Below are 18,803 nucleotides of genomic sequence, written 5' to 3'. Positions count from 1 at the left end.
CAGAGAAAGATCACTTATGTACATTGTATCAGAAAGAGCAGGGGGGTTCCCAGGTGGGTGCTAGTGGTAAAGAACCAATGAAGGAGACGTAAGAAGCGTGGGTTCTATCCTAGGTCAGGAAGATTCCCTGGAAAAGGGCATGGCAACCCACGCAGGTATTCTTGCCTGGAGAATCCTATTAACAGAGGAGCCTGGTGGGCTTGCAAAAGGTCAGACATGACTGAAGCAACTGAGCATGCATGCATAGGGAAGAGTGAGAGCATGAAATAGCAAAAAAGATAAAATGGAAGTTTTCAGGAGCAGAGAAGAGACTTTACACCAGTATATTTGGATTTCAGTTGACCTGCCACCCAGAGCCATTTAGTTGTTGAGTCAGAATAAGGCGGCTAGGGGTTCTCTCAGTCTTGTCAGCATGACTGAGGGGACCACAGGGGCCTTTAGACACGGGTAGGGCCCCTCCGTCCATGGGGGCAGCCTGGCTGAGCCGTCTCCCCTGTTGGCTGAATGCCTCCTTTCTGCTGCCTTGACATCTCCTGGAGAAGAGGAGAGAGACAGTCTGGACATCTGTGTTCCTCACCCCCACAGCCGGCTGGCCAGGGCTCCTGCCCCACCCCCACCCCCACCCCCACCCACCTGTTGCCGCCACATGTCCTGTTTCCTTGGCCTTCCCTTCCAGTCCTGGGTGGTGCAGGAACTAGCTTTGTTTGGGGAATGTGGGAAGAACTGGGGGGAAATGCGATGTTTTGTTAGACCAGTGCTGACCCCAAGTCCCTTCTTCATCCCCATTTCCCAAAAGTCGAAACTAAAAACAATAAACTCACCTTCCCCTGAAGCAGATTCTGCAAGCAGATGTTCACTCTCTGAATCTGGGCTAACTGGGGGCCACGGGGCTCTGAGTATAAATCCGTTAGAAAATTCTAGAGGAGGAATTGGAGGCAAACATGGTGAAACTTGAGCTCCATCTGCCACTCTTCTCCTGCCGCCGCAGGCCATTCCTCTCCTCCATCCAGGCCCCTCAGCCCAGTTCCCTGCCAGGCAGGTGGGCAATTCCAGTATTCTCTGCTTCATCTCTGTAACAGTCCAGTTCTTCAGCCCCTCAAACGCCATAGTCCCCACTTCTCTATTCTTTATGGATCCTCCCTGCCCATCCCAGCTCATTGGAACAATCCAGGCCACTCCCCCAGCTCCACAGAGTGATCCAAATTGTGTCCCTCTGAATAGAATGCCGACCAGCCTTCTCTAGGCCCAACTATGAACACCGACCTAACACTTGGGGGCATCCTGTCGTTACAATGCTGCTTCCCATTCTTGATCCCTGTCCATTAACTCTTGCCTTTCCGGGATGGTGTCAGGCTGTGTCCACCCATCCCTGTAACCCTTGCCCCCCCACCCCTTGGGTCAGCCCCATACCTCACCAAGGGCCCCCACGTGCAGCTGCTGTTGCTGAGCCTCCCTCAGACGGCCCTGATACCAGGCCTGGCTATGCTCCAGCAGCTCCAGCCCCTGCCAAAGGGCGTCCTGCTCCCGCTCCAGTGCCTGCATCCTCTGCAGCTGAAAAGGCAAGGAGCAAAGGCTGACTCACTCTATAACAGGGTGATGGACCATGCTTGGCTTCACTGTCTGGTCACTGCCTGTGAGTCCAGACTGGCTACTGGGGACCTGCAGGGCGAGTGAAAGCAGGGGGCTGGAGCTGTGCGTCCTCAAAATTGACGGGGACTGTAGGAGACTGATCTAGGGAGATGGGCTTCCCCAGGATTTCCTGTGGGACTGATACTCACCCAGAGGAAGAAGCTCCGGGCCCCTGGGTCTTGGCGGCTTGTCTCCAGTGGCAGCAACAGAACCGTGTAGGGGGCTTGCACCAGGGGCCACCCACCGGGACCCCGGCTCCCCATGGCTCTGAGGTGGGAAGGGTGGAGCCACGCCCACTGGTGCAGGGCTGGGCCCTCCCTTTCCCCCAGCCTTGTACTGGTCCTGCCTAGTCTTTCAGCCTCTTAGAGCCCTTCCAGCTGGGTCTGTCTGAGGCCAGGGTGTTCCTACTTTGAAGGAAAAGAACATCTTGGGCTTCTGTCTTCTTCCTCATCTGTTTTCGTAGGGCCTGATGCAGTGGCTGGTTCTCATGAAGTCCCCCTGGTAGAGCCCGAGGCCTCCCTCCAGCAGTGATACTGTATTTACAATGTAGCAAGGCAGGTTCCTCTGTAGACTGCTGCTTCCTGTTTCATCTCTTTCCTACTGCTTCGCTTTGTTTTGGCTGGTCTGAGGAAACAACAACTTTCTCCAAAATAAGCTTTATTACTAACATTAAACAGAATTTCAAGGGAAACAGAGAACTCTGGGTCTGAGGGAGGTAAGGAAACAAGAAGGCCTGGCAGCCTTCAGGGGTTTGGAACCTGGAGGAGGGCCCAGGAAGGACTCTCAGAGGATGGTGGTGGCAGCAGGCAGCACCTCCTGACTCATGAAAATGTCCAGGTCCAGGCTGGGATCTTCCAAATCCAGTTTCAGAAACTTATCTACTAATGTCTGGCAACTGAAGAGAGAGAAGAGTGAGGTTTGGGGGAGGATAGATAACAGAGTCCCTGAGCAGAGGGGAGAGGATGCAGCACAGGAAATCCAGGACCTTGAGAATTTAGGAGTTTCAGAAAGAAACTGTGAATCATTAAAGGGCAAAGAGGCTGGCTGAGTCCCTGGAAGGGGCAAAGGAGCTGTAGAACATGGTCCCTGAGAACAAGCACCCTGGGCCTGCACTCACTTTTCCATTTGCTTCTCCTTTAGCAGCTCCTTGACAGGTTTGATGGGCTTTCCACTGCGGATCAAGTCTGAAACCTGGGACCAAGGAGGAAGGGGTAGGGGTGGGGGTGGGTAAGAGAAAAGAAAGTATGGGTCAGAAATTCCATGGGCCCAGAAATCCAGACCCCTGAGAGAAGCAGGGACAGTGGATGGGAGCCCTGATGGAGGTGGTTCCTCTTCGGGCCTCACCTGCTTGCCGCGAGCAATGAGTTTCTCAGGAAGCCCAGCCTGAGCAGCCGTGTGGGAGGCGTGGCTGGCACGGGCAACACCTTCGCAAACTTGATAGAAGAAGACAAGGTCGTCCCCATCCTCACAGATCTCCATGGTCTTCAAAGAGAATAAAAGGGGACAGTGTTCGTTCTGTTTCCTGCCCCAATACCCTTGGTCAGTCGCCGTTGAGAGTAAGAAACAGAAAGGGACACGGTCCCTGTTCTGATGTAGGAGCCAGTTCCCAGCTCTGGGAAATGCTCAGCTTCGGGGCCCCTGGGGAGCTGGGTAGGTCTCCTCACCAAGTACTGCACAAGCGGCCCCTGCGGCAGCAGCTGCAGCTGAACAAGGCTCAGAAAGTTGGTGGCTACAAAGACGTGGGGACACATGGGTCCGAGTGCCAGCCAGTGTCGGATCACAGCAGCCAGCAGCGCGAGCCCATCCACCTGTGAGGGGCGCAGGGGAGCACAGGGTGAAGGTGTGGAGCCACAGGTGCCCCGTGCACCCCCTCCTCCTGCCGGGCCTTCCCCCTTCATGCCCATACACCCCTATTCTTTTCCAGAGGCCCAGCGCCCCCCTCCTCCTCCTTTGCCCTCCTTCATCTTCCTTTCCTCAGTTCCTCGTTAGCTTTTGCCCTTACCGTGTTGGTTCCCTTTCCGAATTCATCCACAAGGACCAGCGAGCGCTCGGTGGCATTGTTCACTGCTTTCGCCACCTGCTGGGCACCCGGTGGATAAGGGAGAGTTTCATAAACATTCGAGGCCTGGCAGTGACCAGTGTGCCTGCGAGTAAAGATGCCTGAATACGTGTCCACCCTACTGAACTGCAAGTTCTTTAACGGCGAGACCCAAGTTTTGTTCATCCTTTCATTGACAACAGTGCCTCTCACAAAGCCAGGGACTGGCAAAGGTTCATGGTATTGATTCTCCTGGTTTCTGAACTGGGTGCTCCCTGCCCCTCGCGTAAAGAACAGGCAGCAGAAGGAAATTTTTTCCTGTTCTGACCATTTTTCAGGGCTAGGGTTTCTTCCCCATCATCCCCTCCCCCAACTCTGCCTCCTCTTGACCTGGTTGAGGTCGATCATGAAGGTGGAAAGGCCAAGGGAGATGGATTCGCAGCTGTGAATTCGGGTGAAGATGGCATCTACTGCCCCGATTTCAGCTTCCTCTGCTGGCACAAAGCTGCCCACCAGGGCCATGAATGTGATCAAGCCTACCTGAATAAGGGAGGAGACAGGTACAGTGCCCGGTGGTGTGGGCTGAGGTGAAGGCGAGGCTAGTCTCAGGAGAGAATGATAGATCAAGATAGAAGAACACAGTTTAACAGCCCCTTCGGCTCACTTTAGAGTCAGTGAAAAGTGGCAGGGAGTTGGCAGAGGCATGCTGAGGAACAGCGTGGACCTCCTCGGAGACGGGAGAGGAGGATTCAGGTCAGAGGATGGTCACTGGCACACGGCCCTCCCTCAGGTACAGAATGAGAATGCAGGAGGGACAGGGACAGCGGGGGTGAGTCTGTTCATGGCATGTGGGGTCACAGCACAGTGGGGAAGAGCAGTGGGGGCCTGGGGTGCCTGGGAGGCGGGGGATGGGGATGATGGAGGTGGCAGTGCGGGGGCTCATCTACCTGTTTGAGGTAGATGCTCTTCCCTGAAGAGTTGGGTCCGGTGATGACTTTGACCCTCCCTGCGTCCCCCCCGCACTCTGCAGAGTTGGGAACGAAGGTACGGGCACAGAGTTCCATCAGCGGATGCCTGCAGCCGATGCAAAGTTACCTTGCATGTGGCCTGTGGATCCAGAACATGGGGCCTTTGGGCCCCCCGTTGTCTATTCCTCCACCCATTTCTGTCCTCACCTGCCATTCTGGATTCGTACCCCAAGGAGCTGTGGGGAGTAACGCGGCCTTGAGTAGCCGTAGTCCCGAGCGGCACTGGCAAGAGCCAACAGGACGTCCAGGCGGGAGGCAAGGTCCAACACCCGGGTCAAGACGGCTGCCCGCGCCAGCACCTGGCATTGCAGCTGGTGCATCAGCAGGGTCTCCTGGTCTGGGGGCAGGGGAGGGAAGGAGCTGGTGTCAGCTCCAGGGGAGAGCAAAGGAGAGACAAAGAAGCCAGCAGATGAACCTAGAAACCATCTGAAATCCCAGAGACACTCAGAAAAGGCAGAGTCAGAGAGAGAAAAGGAATAGCAGGAAGGAAAGGAGCCTATCGGAATCACCTCCACGCTGCCCAGCCTGCTCCAGCCACTTGCTTCTCCTCACCCCGGATGTCACAGTGCAGGTCCCCCAGAAGTGCGTCCAGCTCCTTGGTTCGAGCACTTCGATAGTGCAGCTTCTCCTCTGAGAGGAACTGGGTACAAGGGTTCAAAGCTACGGGCTTTGCATCTCTCCATCCTCATCTTCTCTCACCCCACCCCAGCCCTGGCCTTGATTTCTTTCTCCTTTGTCTCAGAGCTGGTAAAGATACAACAATGAAAGAGGGATCCCACACTGGGCAGAGCTGATGGGGAAAGGCCCTCACTCAGCTGCTGATTGCCTTTCCTTATCTCCCCCTACAGAGGTCAAGGGTCTCACCATGAAGTCCAGACCTTCAATCTCAAAGTCACTGGTCTCCACCATGGAAGGCAGGCGGGGAATAGAAAGAAGGAAGCCGATCTGGGGAGAGTAAAGAAGAGATAAAGCAAGGAGTGATGCTCTGGGCACTTTCTTTAGAAGTAGCCAGAGTCCCCTGTGTCCCCCAAATGCTTCCCTCAGGGGCCTAAGCACCAAAGAGTGTTCACATTCTTCTGATTTCTCCAGGAGTTTTCTTATCTACCTGTGTCCTTCCTAAGCCTCATGTCTCCCTAATGCCCCCGGGGAGTGCACCACCCCTGCCTCCTGCCCTCACCAGAGGGATGTAGATGACACTGCATGAAGGAATCCGGGAGTCCAGATTCTCCAGCTCCTTCCGAGCCACCTCAGTGAGGAAACTGGGAAGTCCCATCAGTCTTCGTTTTTCTAAGAGCATGGAAGACACGTGGATATCAAAAGTAAGGCTCCCACCCTGGTTGCGATGATCATCCCCACTTGCAGGGGTCACCTGCTGAGGACACTACCCCATCACAGGGCAGGTTCATGTTTCTGAGCTCAGGGGCCCATCCGTACACCTAACACTCACTCTCATCAATTTCAGGATCTATGTTGGGGAGGACTGTGAAGCGATTTTCAGCAAGGCTGCCCTCGAAGTCCACCTGAGGAGACAAGAAATCCAGGTTCTTTCCATCCAGCACAATCTCGTCCTATTCCTCACCTCTACCTGGGCCCCAACTCGCCCTTCAGTCCTGGCTTTAACCCTGACCCTCCAGGCCTCAAGGCACACCCCTAATGTCTGCCATCCTATCTTCTGGCCATCCAGCTGACCTCAGTGTCTCCCATGCATCCTCGTTTTCCACACCATATTCCCCAGAGCTCCCACCCATTGTTCTCCATTATTTAGATCCATCTCTCTCCCCTAGTTTCCCAGGAGATCTTCCTCTTTCGTTCCACTCACCACTTTCCCAATGAGGCTGGCAATGTGGTGCAGGTCATCTGAGAACTCTTGGGCAATGTCCCGGAAGAGCTGAATGGACTGGGGAAGGGAGCGGCAGGCGTCCCTCAGGCCCAGGGCACTGTACACTGTCTGTGGGAGAGATGGACAGAGGAGGGTGGCCCGTACCCAGGCCGGGCTGAGGCGGGGGGACAGGGCTGGATGGAGAAGAACAAAGACCAATAGGGAAAAACATAATAACAGAGATGGAGGAGCTCTCAAAGGCAAAAAAGAAACCAAGAGAAAATAGCATCTGCAAAACTCTTCACCATGCATCACACTAAGCACTGAGACTCTGAAGACAACAAAGACAGGAGGGTCCCTTGTCCCACAAGGGCTCTCAGTCTAGTGAGGAAGACAGAAATCTACCCAGAAGATTTAAAAATAAAGTGGTAGGTGCTTTGATAGAGATTTGTACAATGTCCCAAGAAAGAAGTTTGTACAGAGGAAGGAGAAAGAGAAATAGGGATGTGAAAGGCAGAGAAGAAGTAAATAGGCAGTAGGGGCAATGCCAGCATTTGGGTGAGACACGAAGACAGGACGGGTGAGAGTCACTGACAGTCACTTAATTCCCAGCGTGAAGGTCAGTGACCTGGGGTGGCTGCTCTAACCAGGGATTAGATTGAGTGCACAGACCCAATCCAAAGGACATTTACTGAACCTTACTCTGTGTCAAAGGACATATAGAGAATATAAATCAAAGGGCTTATAATCTACCCATGATGGAAACAAACAAGTAGCAAAACAATGGCTACTCACAAAAAAGCCTGAGAAAATTGTGGAACTAACTAAAATTACTAAGGAAGTTCACAGAATAAGACTTACATGGGGCTTCCCTGGTGGCTTCGTGGTAAAGAATGCTCCTGCCAATGCAGTAGACACAGGATTGACTCCTCGTCTAGGAAGATCTCACATGCCTTGGAGCAACTAAGCCCAAGTAACTGAGCCTGTGCCAGTGCACAACTATTGAGTCTGTGCTCTAAAACCTGGGAGAGGCTTCCCAGGTGGCAGAGTGGTAAAGAATCCACCTGAAGTGCCGGAGATGTGGGAGATGTGGATTTGATCCCTGAGTCGGGAAGATGCCCTGGAGGAAGAAATGGCAACCCATTCCAGTATTCTTGCCTGGAGAATCCCATAGGCAGAGGAGCCTGGTGGGCTACAGTCCATGAGGGTGCGAAGAGCTGCACACGACTGAGCATGCGTGCACGCACTAGAGCCTGGGAACCGCAACTACTGAAGCCTGCGCATCCTAGGCCCGTGCTCCCCAGCAAGAGAAGCCTCTGCAACGCGAAGCCTGCACAACAACTAGAGAGGAGCCCCCACACACCGCAGCTCAAGAAAAGCCTGTACAGCAAAGAAGACCCAGCACAGCCACAAATAAATAAATAATTTTAAAAGCCATTACATTTAAGAGATGAATATAAATCTAAATGAGATAATTGACAATAATAAAATATTCATTTTTAGGTAAGACAGTGCAATTGTTCTCTTTAAAAAAATAATTTTCTTTTAGAAATCATATTGAAATATTTATGGGTGAAGTGATGTGATGGCTGGGAACTGCTTCAAAATAATCCAAGAAAAGGAAAGTAAGAGAAGAGATATGTGAAACAAGATTTGCATAAGTCAAAGTGTTAAACCTACATGGTCAGTTCATGAGGGTTCATTATATTATTCTCTTGAAAATTTTTTTGACAATTCCCACACTACAAAGTTTTTTTTTTTTTTTTTTTTTTTTTAAGGTGTTGGGATAAAGTTGGACATGGGGACAAGAGTAAAGAGGGTTTGGGACACATGCTGGGGGCTTAACCTGGATTTCTAGGTTCAAGGGAGGTCTTACCTTGTAAAGAACCTGCCAGTCACTGACCTTGGTGTGGGACAACATCATACGTTTAAGAATCAGCTACAGTCGGACAAGGAGACAGTTGCTAGTTTCCTTCTCCCACTCTAATGGCCCTCAAGATGCCCACCACTCCTCAGCCTCCTTCCCCACCTCCCTGCCCCCCAACCCGGGCTCACAGGCACGTTCTTGATGTGACCCAGCAATCGGTGTAGCATCTGAGCCATGTCCAGATTCTGGGGTAACAGGAAAAACTGAATGACATCCAGACGGGAATTCAGTTCCCCCAGGTCCTGGGTTGGACGTGTGAACCACAGCCTGGAAGTGAGGGTTGGAGTGGGGAGACCAGGAATTACATCTGTTCTCATCAGTGTCTTGATCTCAACTTGGGAAAATGTGCCCTTGGAGGGCCCTGGGGGATGGTGGCAATGTGTATTGGTACACATTGTAAGTACAGTGTCATATCTATGCAGGTGTGTTTACTCACACCTACTGAAAATCTCTGGATGTGAGCACAACCTGACTGTGTATCTCGGTTGTGATGATATGACCATGTGTCATTCCCTGTGGATACGTGATGGAGCTTTTCAATATTTTTAGAGGGAGAGCAGAGTGTTGAGGCATTTGAATTCCAACACTCTAGCTCTATCTGCAGCTGAGTAGGAGTGAGTCAGAAAGAGTTTGCACATCCATATTTAGCTGTGAAATAGCAGACATTCGTCTTTTCATGTCCTTCCTATGAAAGTATGTAACTGTTCCATGTAGAATGATAAGTCCCCAATTCATAAGTCCTCAAGGTCATGACTGCAGGGAAGAAAGCATTGGGTAGAGGTACTTAAAGAGCTTCACAACACTGTCTTGTTTTTAAACTGACTAGTGGAAACACAGAGGTTTATATTATTATTACTACCTTTTATGTGGCTGAGGTCTTTCCTGACAAATTGAATTATTATACAGAAATAAATGTCTCATCTGTGTTTCTTTAATTCAGGGAGGGTATCCCTATCTCTGTATCGCCATGAAGTGTAGTGAGACGCTATAATGACCTGGGAGGCCACGGATTCCTTCCTGCATTAGGCATACCATTTTGTGTAAGAGCCAACCTGTGGAGACACAGGGGCCTAAGGATGTATATCTCACACTGAGTCTATGGCCACTTATTCTTGGTTAGAAAACCCTAGATTAGAATGAAATGGAGGACTCATTTGGATTCGAGAGTGGGTTTCAGGCAACTCTGGTTCCTGGGCACAGGGGAGCAGAGGTGCCTGAGGCAGTGTAGGCCAGTCTGTGAATACCCTCCCCACATGGGCTCACCAGACAGGCTTCCTTATAAAACACCTGAGTGGCTCTGACTTATGTACTTCAAGCACCTGGAGGTCTTGGTCAAGTCAGGCTCAAGTCAGTTGAGATGAGGCCCTTAGAAGATACGCAAATTGTCCAGGCATGCCCCTAGTAAGAAGGACAGCTGGATTTCAAAATTAGATCTCCAGACTGCTTGGACATCACTCTTCAGAGCATACTGTGACAGTCACCTTCCAGGTTCCTTGTCTGGCTTTAGATCAGCTGGGCCCTTAGCTGATCATCAGGTTGTGAGTCTATGCCCTGTGGGGGTCCTATCTAGGGAATCTGCACTCTCCCTCACTTTTGATTCAGTTCTCTTCTCCTCTGAGAATTCCTTTCCTTTCATCCCTCATTGAGATTAGAGATCTGGACCAGAAGAACTAGACAATATAGGGGTAATTAAATTACCTCACCAATTATCTGGAGATGACTTCATAGATAATCCTAAATTAACCTCTAAGATATAGAGTGCAGGGCAGGTGGCATGGGAAAAGGATTGTGTACCTGCAGGCTAGCAAAGGTTTCCTAACTTTTCAGAGATGATGTAACCAGTGTGCTTGCGTTCTACTTCATAGAGGGTTATGTGCTGAGGTAACAAGAATGTGCCATGGCATAGCATTCACTCACTTGCATAGAGGGCAAGTAGATTCACTAAGTGCTAATTCCAACCTGATGTGATAGTGCAATTAAAAAACATAAATAACCACTATGTGACCACACAGCAAGATGCATGCCAACACACTCAGAAGTGCCTGTGAAAGCTTCACCAAAAAGGTGATAGTTGGGTTGCACCTTGAAGAGGATGTAAGATTCTAATCAGTGGAGAACAGAGGAAAGACTTTCTAAAGGGAACAGCATAAATGTAGACTGGAGGGGGAATTCTCTGGTGATCTAGTGGTTAAGACTCCACATTTTCACTGTGAGGGCCCAGGTTCATCCTTGGTCTGGGAACTAAGATTCAAGTCTTGTGGCCAAACAGCAACAACAACAAAAAATAACCATACACTTGAAGAGATAAGCCTTGAAATTAAAATTGAGGAACCCTGAGCATTGTACTGCTAAAGATGAAAATCTTCATCCTGTAGGTAATGAGGGAGCCTCCTAAGATTTGTCTTTTGTTTTTACTTAAAAGGTTTAAAAAATACGGGAGTGACATGTTCAGATCTCTGTTTTGGAATGACAGTTATTTTAGAATGAAGAATAGATTGGGGAAAAGAAGAGTTTAGAGGCAGAGACACCAATTTGAAGGTGAATGCAATGCTCCAGGTTAAAGATGAAGATAGCCAGAATTAGAACAGAGGAAAGAGGGAGAAGGGGATGGCTGGGAGAGACATTTCAGGATAGAATCAATAGGTCTTAGTGAATAATTGAATATGGGGGCTGAGGGAGAAGCATCAATCCAAGGTTCAGAGCTTGGAAAGCTATATTACCAGCAACTCCACTAAGCAGAAAAGGGAATGCAGAAAGTAGGAACAGGGCCAGTGGGTATAGGTTTGGACACTCTGGGTTTGAGCTTCCTGTGGAAATCGCAGGTGGTAATGATAGGCAAAAGAGTATTCCACGTGTGGAGCTCAGAACTAGAGATACTCATTTGAAAGTCATCAGAGAACAGCTCACACCTGAAGTATGTTTCTAGCCATTAAAGATATTACCATGTGTACACTGCTGTCTTGTGATTGTGTTTCTGCTGCGAGTACGTGTGAAAGTCCGAGTGTCATCAATGGGTGTGTATGTATCTGTGCTGACAATGTAAAATGAGAGTAACACACCACATGGGGTCGTTGTAAGGACTAAAGGCATTTAGCCAGCATTTGGGAAAGGGCAGCTGTTTTCATTACTGTTAAGGGTGGTGTGTTTGAGGCTATAGGCGGCATGCACATGGGTGACTCTCGCTCACCTGAGCAGCTTCTCTCCCCACTTACAGCGGCATCTATTGAGGATTCCTGTTGGGGTAGGGAGTGAGTCTGTTACAAGCAGGGGCAGAGAAAGGAATGTATGGATGTGTCTAAGCTGAGGCATCAGGGTCAGAGGTTTGGGTGCTGGGCTGGCTGGCTTGGGGGTTAGTCCCCAGATACAGGACACAAAGGCAGCCAAAGCCAGCGTCTGGCCACACGTCTGAGCCGGGATTACCTTACATGGGCCTGGGGGAGGGAATGAGCACTCATAGGAACACTCAGCCAGAAAAATATTCAGAGTAGGCACAGTTAGACTCACAAAAAGCCCAACACATATACGTAAACATTAGACCCAACCCACTGAGATGCACAGTGAAACCACGTGGATACTTGGGTGATGTCCCCAACACAGCCTAAAGCCTGAAACAACTATAAGAGATAAGACTTTATGCAAAACAAATACAAGAGTTATGCAACTACATAACTCTCCTCTATACATAGGGTTTCCCAAAGTCCCTAGACAGGTACATCACTAGTACAAACATTCATACAAACCCAAGGAATAAAGACGGAGTTGGTAAAGTAGGGAATAATATGCAAATGACATGGGACAACTATACTGGACAAGGCTTCGGGGAGATGCCCAAGCTCAAGAAGGGTATAAAGAAGATAATAAAGCTGGACTAGAGCAGAAGTGACAGCTGGCAGTGGGGTAAAGTGGGAAGAGAGGGGCTGGGATCCATCTCTGGAGGCAGCTGCTTTTCTGGCAGGCCTGTGCAGTGGGGGATGAGGGACAGGCACACCTACCAAAGAGGCTGAGCCCCTCCTTGAGTCCGCTGGTCACTTTGTACACCGAGGGGTGAGACTCACTCTTAAATATCTGCAGAACACTATCAGGGAGAAATTAGGGTCATGTGGGTTTTTAAAGGTGATTGAGAAAATGGAATGGGGATTGGCACCTCTCCTGAGATCAAATCTTGATGTAAGGTTTGTCCCTCACTGCTCTCCACCTTAGTTTCTCCATTTAGAAAAGGAGGGTAACACCTTTGTGTTTTTCTTCTTCTCTCCTCTCACCACCCCACTTCTCTTTCCTTCAGGGAGACAAATCTTAATAGCCCCAGGATTAAAGAAACTGAAGCCCCATTAGGATTATTACAGCATTAAGCTTAATCCTTCTCCCTCCCCAAAGATGACAGCCTGCCTCCATCTCCTTACCTGTAAGTGTCTTGATCTATGCTCACCAGATTGGTTCTGAGAACAGAAAACAAGCAGAAAGGAAGGTGGCTGGGGTATGAGAGGTCTGAGTTCATTCCTAAGTCCCACCCACTTAGCCCTCCTTCCAGAAGACTGTCTCAGTTTTCTCCCCAGAGCTCCACACCCTCTCAGGAACCCTGTGTCCTGGAGCACTTTACCAAATGGGTCACTGCCACCACTCCCCAACCTTCCTTACTTTCCAGGCTTCCCAATCCCACCTTACTTTGGTTGAGGTTAGTGTAAGTCACCTACAACACAAATTTCTTAAAGCCTAGGATGGGGACGCTGACGTTATAGTCTTCTAGTTCAACCCCGATTCTTCTTCGACCCAGGAACTTGAGCAGTCCTCCAAGTGCTCGAACCTAGGATATCAGTAGTGGTGCTGGGCTAAATCCCAGTGTCTTGGTGGCTGGACAACACCAGGAAGAACTATTATTTTCCAGGACTGGGCTAGTACCTCCAGGACTCAACCCTGGTGTCCAGGTGCTTGTGCCTTTTTCTAATCTGCTACATCCCAGCCCTTATCTCGCAAGACCCATCTCACCATGAGGAGGCAGTCAAAGGGGATGATGGAGGAGAGGAAGAGGATTTTCTCGGTGGTGGTCATGGAATCTGGGATGAAGGAGTAGTTTCCAGAAAGGAGGCGCTGTTTGCTTATCTCCAGGCCTATTTTGAGGGGGGAATGGGAGGGAAAGATCTTGTGGCCCCAATCTTCATCTTATTTTAAGAATGAGAAAACAGAGAGATGACGTGGCTTGCCAAATTCACACAGGCAATTAGTGGAAAGCTGAGACAAGAACCAAATTTTAGACCCTGTCTTTAGTCTACGTATAATATAAAGACGTTTGGCTGGGAACATAAGCTGAGAAAGATAAATAGCTCAGGCGAGTAAGATATCTATCTGGAATTCAGGATTTTGGGTCAAAAAATCATATTAATTCAGGAATTTAGGATAGAACATTCCCTGTCCTTTTTACAAACCTGGGAAGATAATGGAAGTGCTTTCTAAATCAATGAGGTAACTGAGGTAGTGCCTTTTTTTTTTTAACTAAGGGGTAAATGGCTTTGGCTTAAAGGGGAAAATGCCAACAATCAAAATTGACCAAAAAATGCTACCACACCCTCTTTCAGGGAGGGCCCTCATCCCTAAACAAGCCTAAACTGCAGGTTATTAAAGGTAGGGATTAGGAGAGATTGTGGGGAGACTGGTCATGGGGCCTGAAGAACATAAAGGTTTAAAATGAGACAGGGCTGAGAGGAGACCTCTGATGATGAAACTGGAATTAGGAGAAAGGGTCACATAACTGGGATGGGGGTGTGGGTAAAGCAAAAGGGAGGAGATACCAAAATCCACACTTGGCAAAAATATGATTTCGGGTCTCTTAGGCTCCCTGTGTTCTTGGGAGGCTATAAAGGAAACAAAGAAAGGGCCATCAGTCTGTACATCATAGTCGTTTTGCCTCTTTCCCATCTTCCCTCTCACCCAATTCTGATCTCCTGGCTGTAGCTCCGCACAAGACCCTTTAATCTCTGGAACATTCCGCAATTTTGTCCTTCCCCATTTTTCCTCTTTCCCTTTTTCAGTCCTTACCAAGCTTCCCCAGAAACCGAGTCATATTCTCATCCTGTTTGGCACTTGTAACAACAGACCGGGGATCGATTTCATCCAGAACTTGGAAGGAGGATGGAGAGCAAATGAGTTCGAGGATCTTTCTCTCCTGACTAAAAGGGAACCTGTTAACCCTCCCTTTGTTGCCTCCCTTCACCCCTCAAAAACGTATTTCCTCCAAGAGCAGGGAGGGCCCCCCCCACATTGGGAGAAGTAGGAGTCACATATGAAATTAGAAAAAGAAAGAGCAGTAAGACTGATGGGGGTAATGGGAGGAAAGAGGGGTGCCCATGAGATTATCACTGGACGATAAACCCCTAAAGGACAGACATGACTGAGTTGCTCAGGACTATATCTCCAGCACCTGATATATTTGTGAATAATGAGATGAATTCCTGAAAACAATAAAGGGAGCCTCTAGGAGTCAACTAATAAAATAGATTGAGTCAGGTAAGGCCATATGAATGCAATACACTTCCAGTGCCAGCACAGGGGAATTCCTAGTTCTGTCCTTACCTCTTTGGAGCAGCTTGAGGCTCTCGTGGTCTGGGGCATCTGGCATAAAGTGGATGGTGGAGTCACTAGTATCATAGTAGGCAATGCCCAGGTATCCTGAATTCCACAGGACACACAGATGAATCTGTCGGGCAAGGAGGAAAGGAAACTAATAGTTGAACCACTGATAAGTACAGGGTTGGGCCATGTCTTATTTAATTTTAATTATTTTATCGACTCTCAGATACAGGTATCATCACCCCCATTCAGTAAATGTGAAATCGACACTCAGCGGAGGGGAGTGACTAGCCCAGGTCTTCCCAGCCCCTTTATATTCTAACAATCAGGCGTTCCAATCAATTTCCGGCTCTGTAGAGCTCCTGCTCCTCCAACAGCGCCTCTCCCCCTACTAGACCTCAGCAGGCTCCTCCTCTCCCTCCTCCTCGGGCTCCCGGGGGCCCGGCTCTGAAGCCACGGTGGGGAAGCTGGCCGAGGCCTCCCCGGGTCCTGGTCCGTTCGGCGTCCTGGCTGGGGTCGCTGCTGCCGAGGCCATGGCTTTGGAGGCTCTATGAATGCAGAAAATGAAGACAGTTCTGGAGCGAGAGCTCACTTGCTAGGAGGCTGGGGTAGCGGGGCGCGCAGAAGCAAATCCACTGAGAACTACTGAGAGAGGGCTGAGGGCAAAGCTGCGTGGACCTTAGAGAACTGTGGTTACAGGTGTAGGACATTTGGAGGGGCGAGTTTAACGGTATTTCACTGAAGTACAGACTGTGGAAAACACCACTCGGCCCACCCTCATTCCTGTCACGCGGAGGTTGTGTTTTGGAGACGGTCTTGCGGGTGCTTTGGGGAGCGAGTTTTACCCGCCTCCTCTCTCTCCTCCTGCCAACCAAACCCCCAAGATCACAGTCTCACGATCTTGGCTTCCCCGACCTGGTTGCGGGAAACTCGCGGTGTTTTCCCGCCTTTTCAGTCACCTGGGTCGCGACGTGCGCGACACCTCGTTTCTAACAGCCGCGGGCCAGCGGGACTGGTACGCCAACACGAAGGTGGGGTGCGCGCGCACACGCCCCGCCTCCTTAGCCTCTATTGGTCGAAGAAACCCGGATCCTACCTAGAGATCCAACAGAGTGAAAGGGGAAAAAGGACCACAGAGAAGACTGGATGATGATTGGCCTATTCGCATACGGGGCGTTGCCAGAAGGTTCAAACTTCCCGCCCTCCGCCGTTGCCTAGCACCCGGGCCTCTGCCCTCAGGCTTTCTGGGCTTTGATTGAGAGCCTGTGAGAAATGTTCTTAGCAGAGCAGGAGCCCGAGCCCCATCCCCCACCCCATCCCCCGCAACGGGTCTAGGGACTTCGGGGAATCTGCAGACGGGACCGACCTTAAAGGAACAGAAGTGCACTTTTTTAATTTTTTCCTGGAGAATGGAGATAAGCAACATTAATTCAACCTATGCCAACAAGTCTAAGTTAATATTTATAAAGAGCTTAGACCAGTGCCTGGCAAACACAGTAAGAGCTTCGTGAGTGTTTTAAATAAAATAAGCTGAAATAAGAAGCGAGGCTCCTATCTCAGTCCACCTCTGCCTGTTTCTTGGGTGCAGAGTATGATCGCTGCCGTAGGGGCACCACAAGGCCTAATTAATAATTTCGGCGCCCCACGATAAGTTGGAAGTATTCGAATTTCACCAAATTCTGGCAGAAAGAAAAAGAAAAGAAAGAAAGTGAAGTTGCTCAGTCGTGTCTTTCCGACTCTCCGACCCCATGGACGGTAGCCTACCAGGCTCCTCGGTCCATGGGATATTCCAGGCAAGAATACTGGCAGAGAGAAGTAGACCTAATAAAAACACCTACACTCCTACAAGCACATGCCCCTACCCACACACACACACTCCTAAGAACAGAAGAGTGTTATTCATTCATTCTGGGCCAGGTGGTGGAATCAAAGCAGGGGACATAAGTTCCTACTCTATAAGCCTAATTTTTGTGTTTGTATATGAGGGGAGGAGAAACAAGAAGATAGAGAGACCAAAATAAGCAATCATATAATTTTAAGGGACTTCCTGGTGACTTCCTGGTGGCCCAGCGGCTAAGATTCAATGCTGCCAATGCAGGGGGTCCAGGTTGGATCCCTGGTCAGGGAACTGGATCCCACATGCCACAGCTAAGAGTTCACAGGCTGCAACTAAGGATCCTGTGTGCTACAACTAAGACAGTTCAGTTCAGTTCAGTCCAGTCGCTCAGTCGTGTACAACTCTTTGTGACCCCATGAACCACAGCACGCCAGGCCTCCCTGTCCATACCAACTTCTGGAGTCCACCCAAACCCATGTCCATTGAGATGCAGCCAAATACATATATATATTTTTAAAGTCTCTTGAAATATGTCTTCACCCCTAGGTTGTTCTGGGTACTTTGAGGTGCAGAGATTCCCATCCAAGCACTTAGGAAAGATGGTGGGGTAAACTGGCTCTGCTAACTAATAAATGGAAAATCTCCTCTAGTAAGAAAGGTGGGGGAGTGAGTTAAAGACTAGGTTAATGGTTACCCCTGACAAATTGTTGAGCAACGGAGCTATGGAAACCTGGAGGAGGCCAGGTGACAGCTCTAAGGGACACACCTTCCAATCTGGGGTGGGAAGAGATTAGGGACTGGTTTACCAAGCTGAGGAAGGGGAAGAAGTGGAAAGAGAAGCCTGGAGAAGTAAAGGGGAGAGACTGAAATAGGAGAAAATCAGGGGCAAGGAGATTGAGATGGGAGGGAAACTTCTCTGAGGCAGGATTTGGGGGGTTGTAGCCCCTGACTTCAAATCCATGAAACACTGATGGATGGTACCAGGAGAGGGCAACATTACCCGTCACCTGAAAAGTTAAGGAAAAATACTTTGTGGGCAGCCATGCCAGCTAGCCAAAGTCAATATTGATGATCAAGGCAGTTCTAGCTATAAAAACTGTAGGAGAGAAAAGAGAGGCAGGGGAGAAGCTGCCAAACCTGTTTGAGCTCAGGACTGGCCCAGTTTGCCTGAGGCTTCTCCCAGAGGGGAGATTTTTGTGAGGCAGATTCTCTGGTGGACATGGACCAGCTGGAGCAGAAAAGGCCCCTGGGAAGTAGTGCTGCTTTGACCTTCTTCAGATGGAAGGGGTCATGTGTGCAGGTTTCAAGGGTCACCTTGGAGGAGATGCCCCTCAACGAACAGATATTTGTTGAATCATTCTACATTCTTCTGTTCAAGGAAAGTGAAAGTCACTCAGTTGTGTCCAACTCTTTGTGACCCCATGGACTGTACCTGAATTCTCTAGGTCAGAATACTGGAGTGGGTAGCCTTTCCCTTCACCAGGGGATCTTCCCAACCCAGGAACTGAACTCAGGTCTCCCACATCGCAGGCAGATTCTTTACCAGCTGAGCCACAAGGGAAGCCCAAAAGAGAACAAACACCAAATATATCCCCTCTGTGAGGAGGACAGAGAAAGGCCTTCCTCCAGGGAAGAGAAAACCCACAGAAGAGGAAGCATGAGAGGAAACCACTAACTGCTGGTTCCAGCACCTCTCTGCACTCCACCCGCTCCTCCCCCAACTCTCTCCTGTTCTTTAAGTTTCAAGCCCTGCTTTGCTCCTATATCCTTGCATCCCACCATGATCTTCTGAAACTCTAGGTGTCTTGTTAGATAGAGGGTAGTGAGGAAGAAAGAGATGGCTGAATAGGACAGAGATTCAAATGTGGAGGCTGGCATATGTCCTGTTTGGAGAACATATTCGGGGGCTATTTTTCAGCAGATCATAGAGTTTGATAGAACCTCCAAAATCAAGGTTATTGGGG

The 18,803-nt window shown here is 49.7% G+C and overlaps 2 protein-coding genes across 7 annotated transcripts; both read right to left on the bottom strand.

Annotated features, from left to right (window-relative positions):
- Positions 1 to 137: 137 nt before the first annotated feature.
- SAPCD1 (suppressor APC domain containing 1) lies at positions 138 to 2,218 on the bottom strand. The gene is made up of 5 exons (XM_055571126.1): positions 1,779 to 2,218; positions 1,411 to 1,551; positions 822 to 917; positions 634 to 723; positions 138 to 533 (listed from the first exon to the last, which is right to left on the bottom strand). The coding sequence occupies exons 1-5, from the start codon at positions 1,890 to 1,892 to the stop codon at positions 438 to 440; spliced, it is 537 nt and encodes a 178-aa protein (XP_055427101.1). The 5' UTR covers positions 1,893 to 2,218; the 3' UTR covers positions 138 to 437.
- Positions 2,219 to 2,269: 51 nt separating this feature from the next.
- On the bottom strand, positions 2,270 to 17,593 carry MSH5 (mutS homolog 5). 6 transcript variants are annotated; one of them, XM_055571115.1, is made up of 25 exons: positions 15,778 to 17,593; positions 15,400 to 15,550; positions 15,006 to 15,129; positions 14,472 to 14,552; positions 14,225 to 14,287; positions 13,425 to 13,546; positions 13,133 to 13,242; positions 12,842 to 12,877; positions 12,434 to 12,516; positions 11,629 to 11,674; positions 8,570 to 8,708; positions 8,391 to 8,453; positions 6,515 to 6,643; positions 6,143 to 6,215; positions 5,873 to 5,982; positions 5,560 to 5,640; positions 5,248 to 5,335; positions 4,843 to 5,032; positions 4,615 to 4,741; positions 4,058 to 4,207; positions 3,632 to 3,706; positions 3,294 to 3,437; positions 2,974 to 3,111; positions 2,747 to 2,820; positions 2,270 to 2,524 (listed from the first exon to the last, which is right to left on the bottom strand). In XM_055571115.1, exons 2-25 carry the CDS (start codon positions 15,535 to 15,537, stop codon positions 2,413 to 2,415), a joined length of 2,496 nt encoding a protein of 831 aa, XP_055427090.1. In that variant the 5' UTR covers positions 15,538 to 15,550; positions 15,778 to 17,593; the 3' UTR covers positions 2,270 to 2,412. The 6 variants fall into 6 exon arrangements, with proteins under 6 accessions (XP_055427090.1, XP_055427089.1, XP_055427093.1 ...); XM_055571114.1 differs by having other exon boundaries at positions 15,918 to 17,593; XM_055571118.1 differs by lacking the exon at positions 4,058 to 4,207 and having other exon boundaries at positions 3,632 to 3,709; positions 15,400 to 17,593.
- Between the last annotated feature and the right edge of the window lie 1,210 nt (positions 17,594 to 18,803).

The sequence above is a fragment of the Bubalus kerabau genome, chromosome 3 (genome assembly GCF_029407905.1).
Source record: "Bubalus kerabau isolate K-KA32 ecotype Philippines breed swamp buffalo chromosome 3, PCC_UOA_SB_1v2, whole genome shotgun sequence".
NCBI classification, from domain to species: domain Eukaryota; kingdom Metazoa; phylum Chordata; class Mammalia; order Artiodactyla; family Bovidae; genus Bubalus; species Bubalus kerabau.
Note: the sequence above shows the minus strand (reverse complement) of the source record. Positions and strands in the feature narration are given on the sequence as shown.

What these genes read in the sequence shown, in the direction of transcription:
- MSH5 (XM_055571115.1), bottom strand. Translation starts at nt 15,537, where the DNA reads ATGGCCTCGGCAGCAGCGACCCCAGCCAGGACGCCGAACGGACCAGGA. An exon ending in GTGTCATCTACATCCCTCTG is followed by an intron (nt 5,641 to 5,872) that starts GTGAGGGCAGGA and finishes TACTCTCCCCAG; the next exon opens with ATCGGCTTCCTTCTTTCTAT. An exon ending in AGAGCATCTACCTCAAACAG is followed by an intron (nt 4,208 to 4,614) that starts GTAGATGAGCCC and finishes TCCCTTATTCAG; the next exon opens with GTAGGCTTGATCACATTCAT.
- SAPCD1 (XM_055571126.1), bottom strand. Translation starts at nt 1,892, where the DNA reads ATGGGGAGCCGGGGTCCCGGTGGGTGGCCCCTGGTGCAAGCCCCCTAC. An exon ending in CCCGGAGCTTCTTCCTCTGG is followed by an intron (nt 1,552 to 1,778) that starts GTGAGTATCAGT and finishes TTGCCTTTTCAG; the next exon opens with CTGCAGAGGATGCAGGCACT. An exon ending in AGGACATGTGGCGGCAACAG is followed by an intron (nt 534 to 633) that starts GTGGGTGGGGGT and finishes CCTCTTCTCCAG; the next exon opens with GAGATGTCAAGGCAGCAGAA.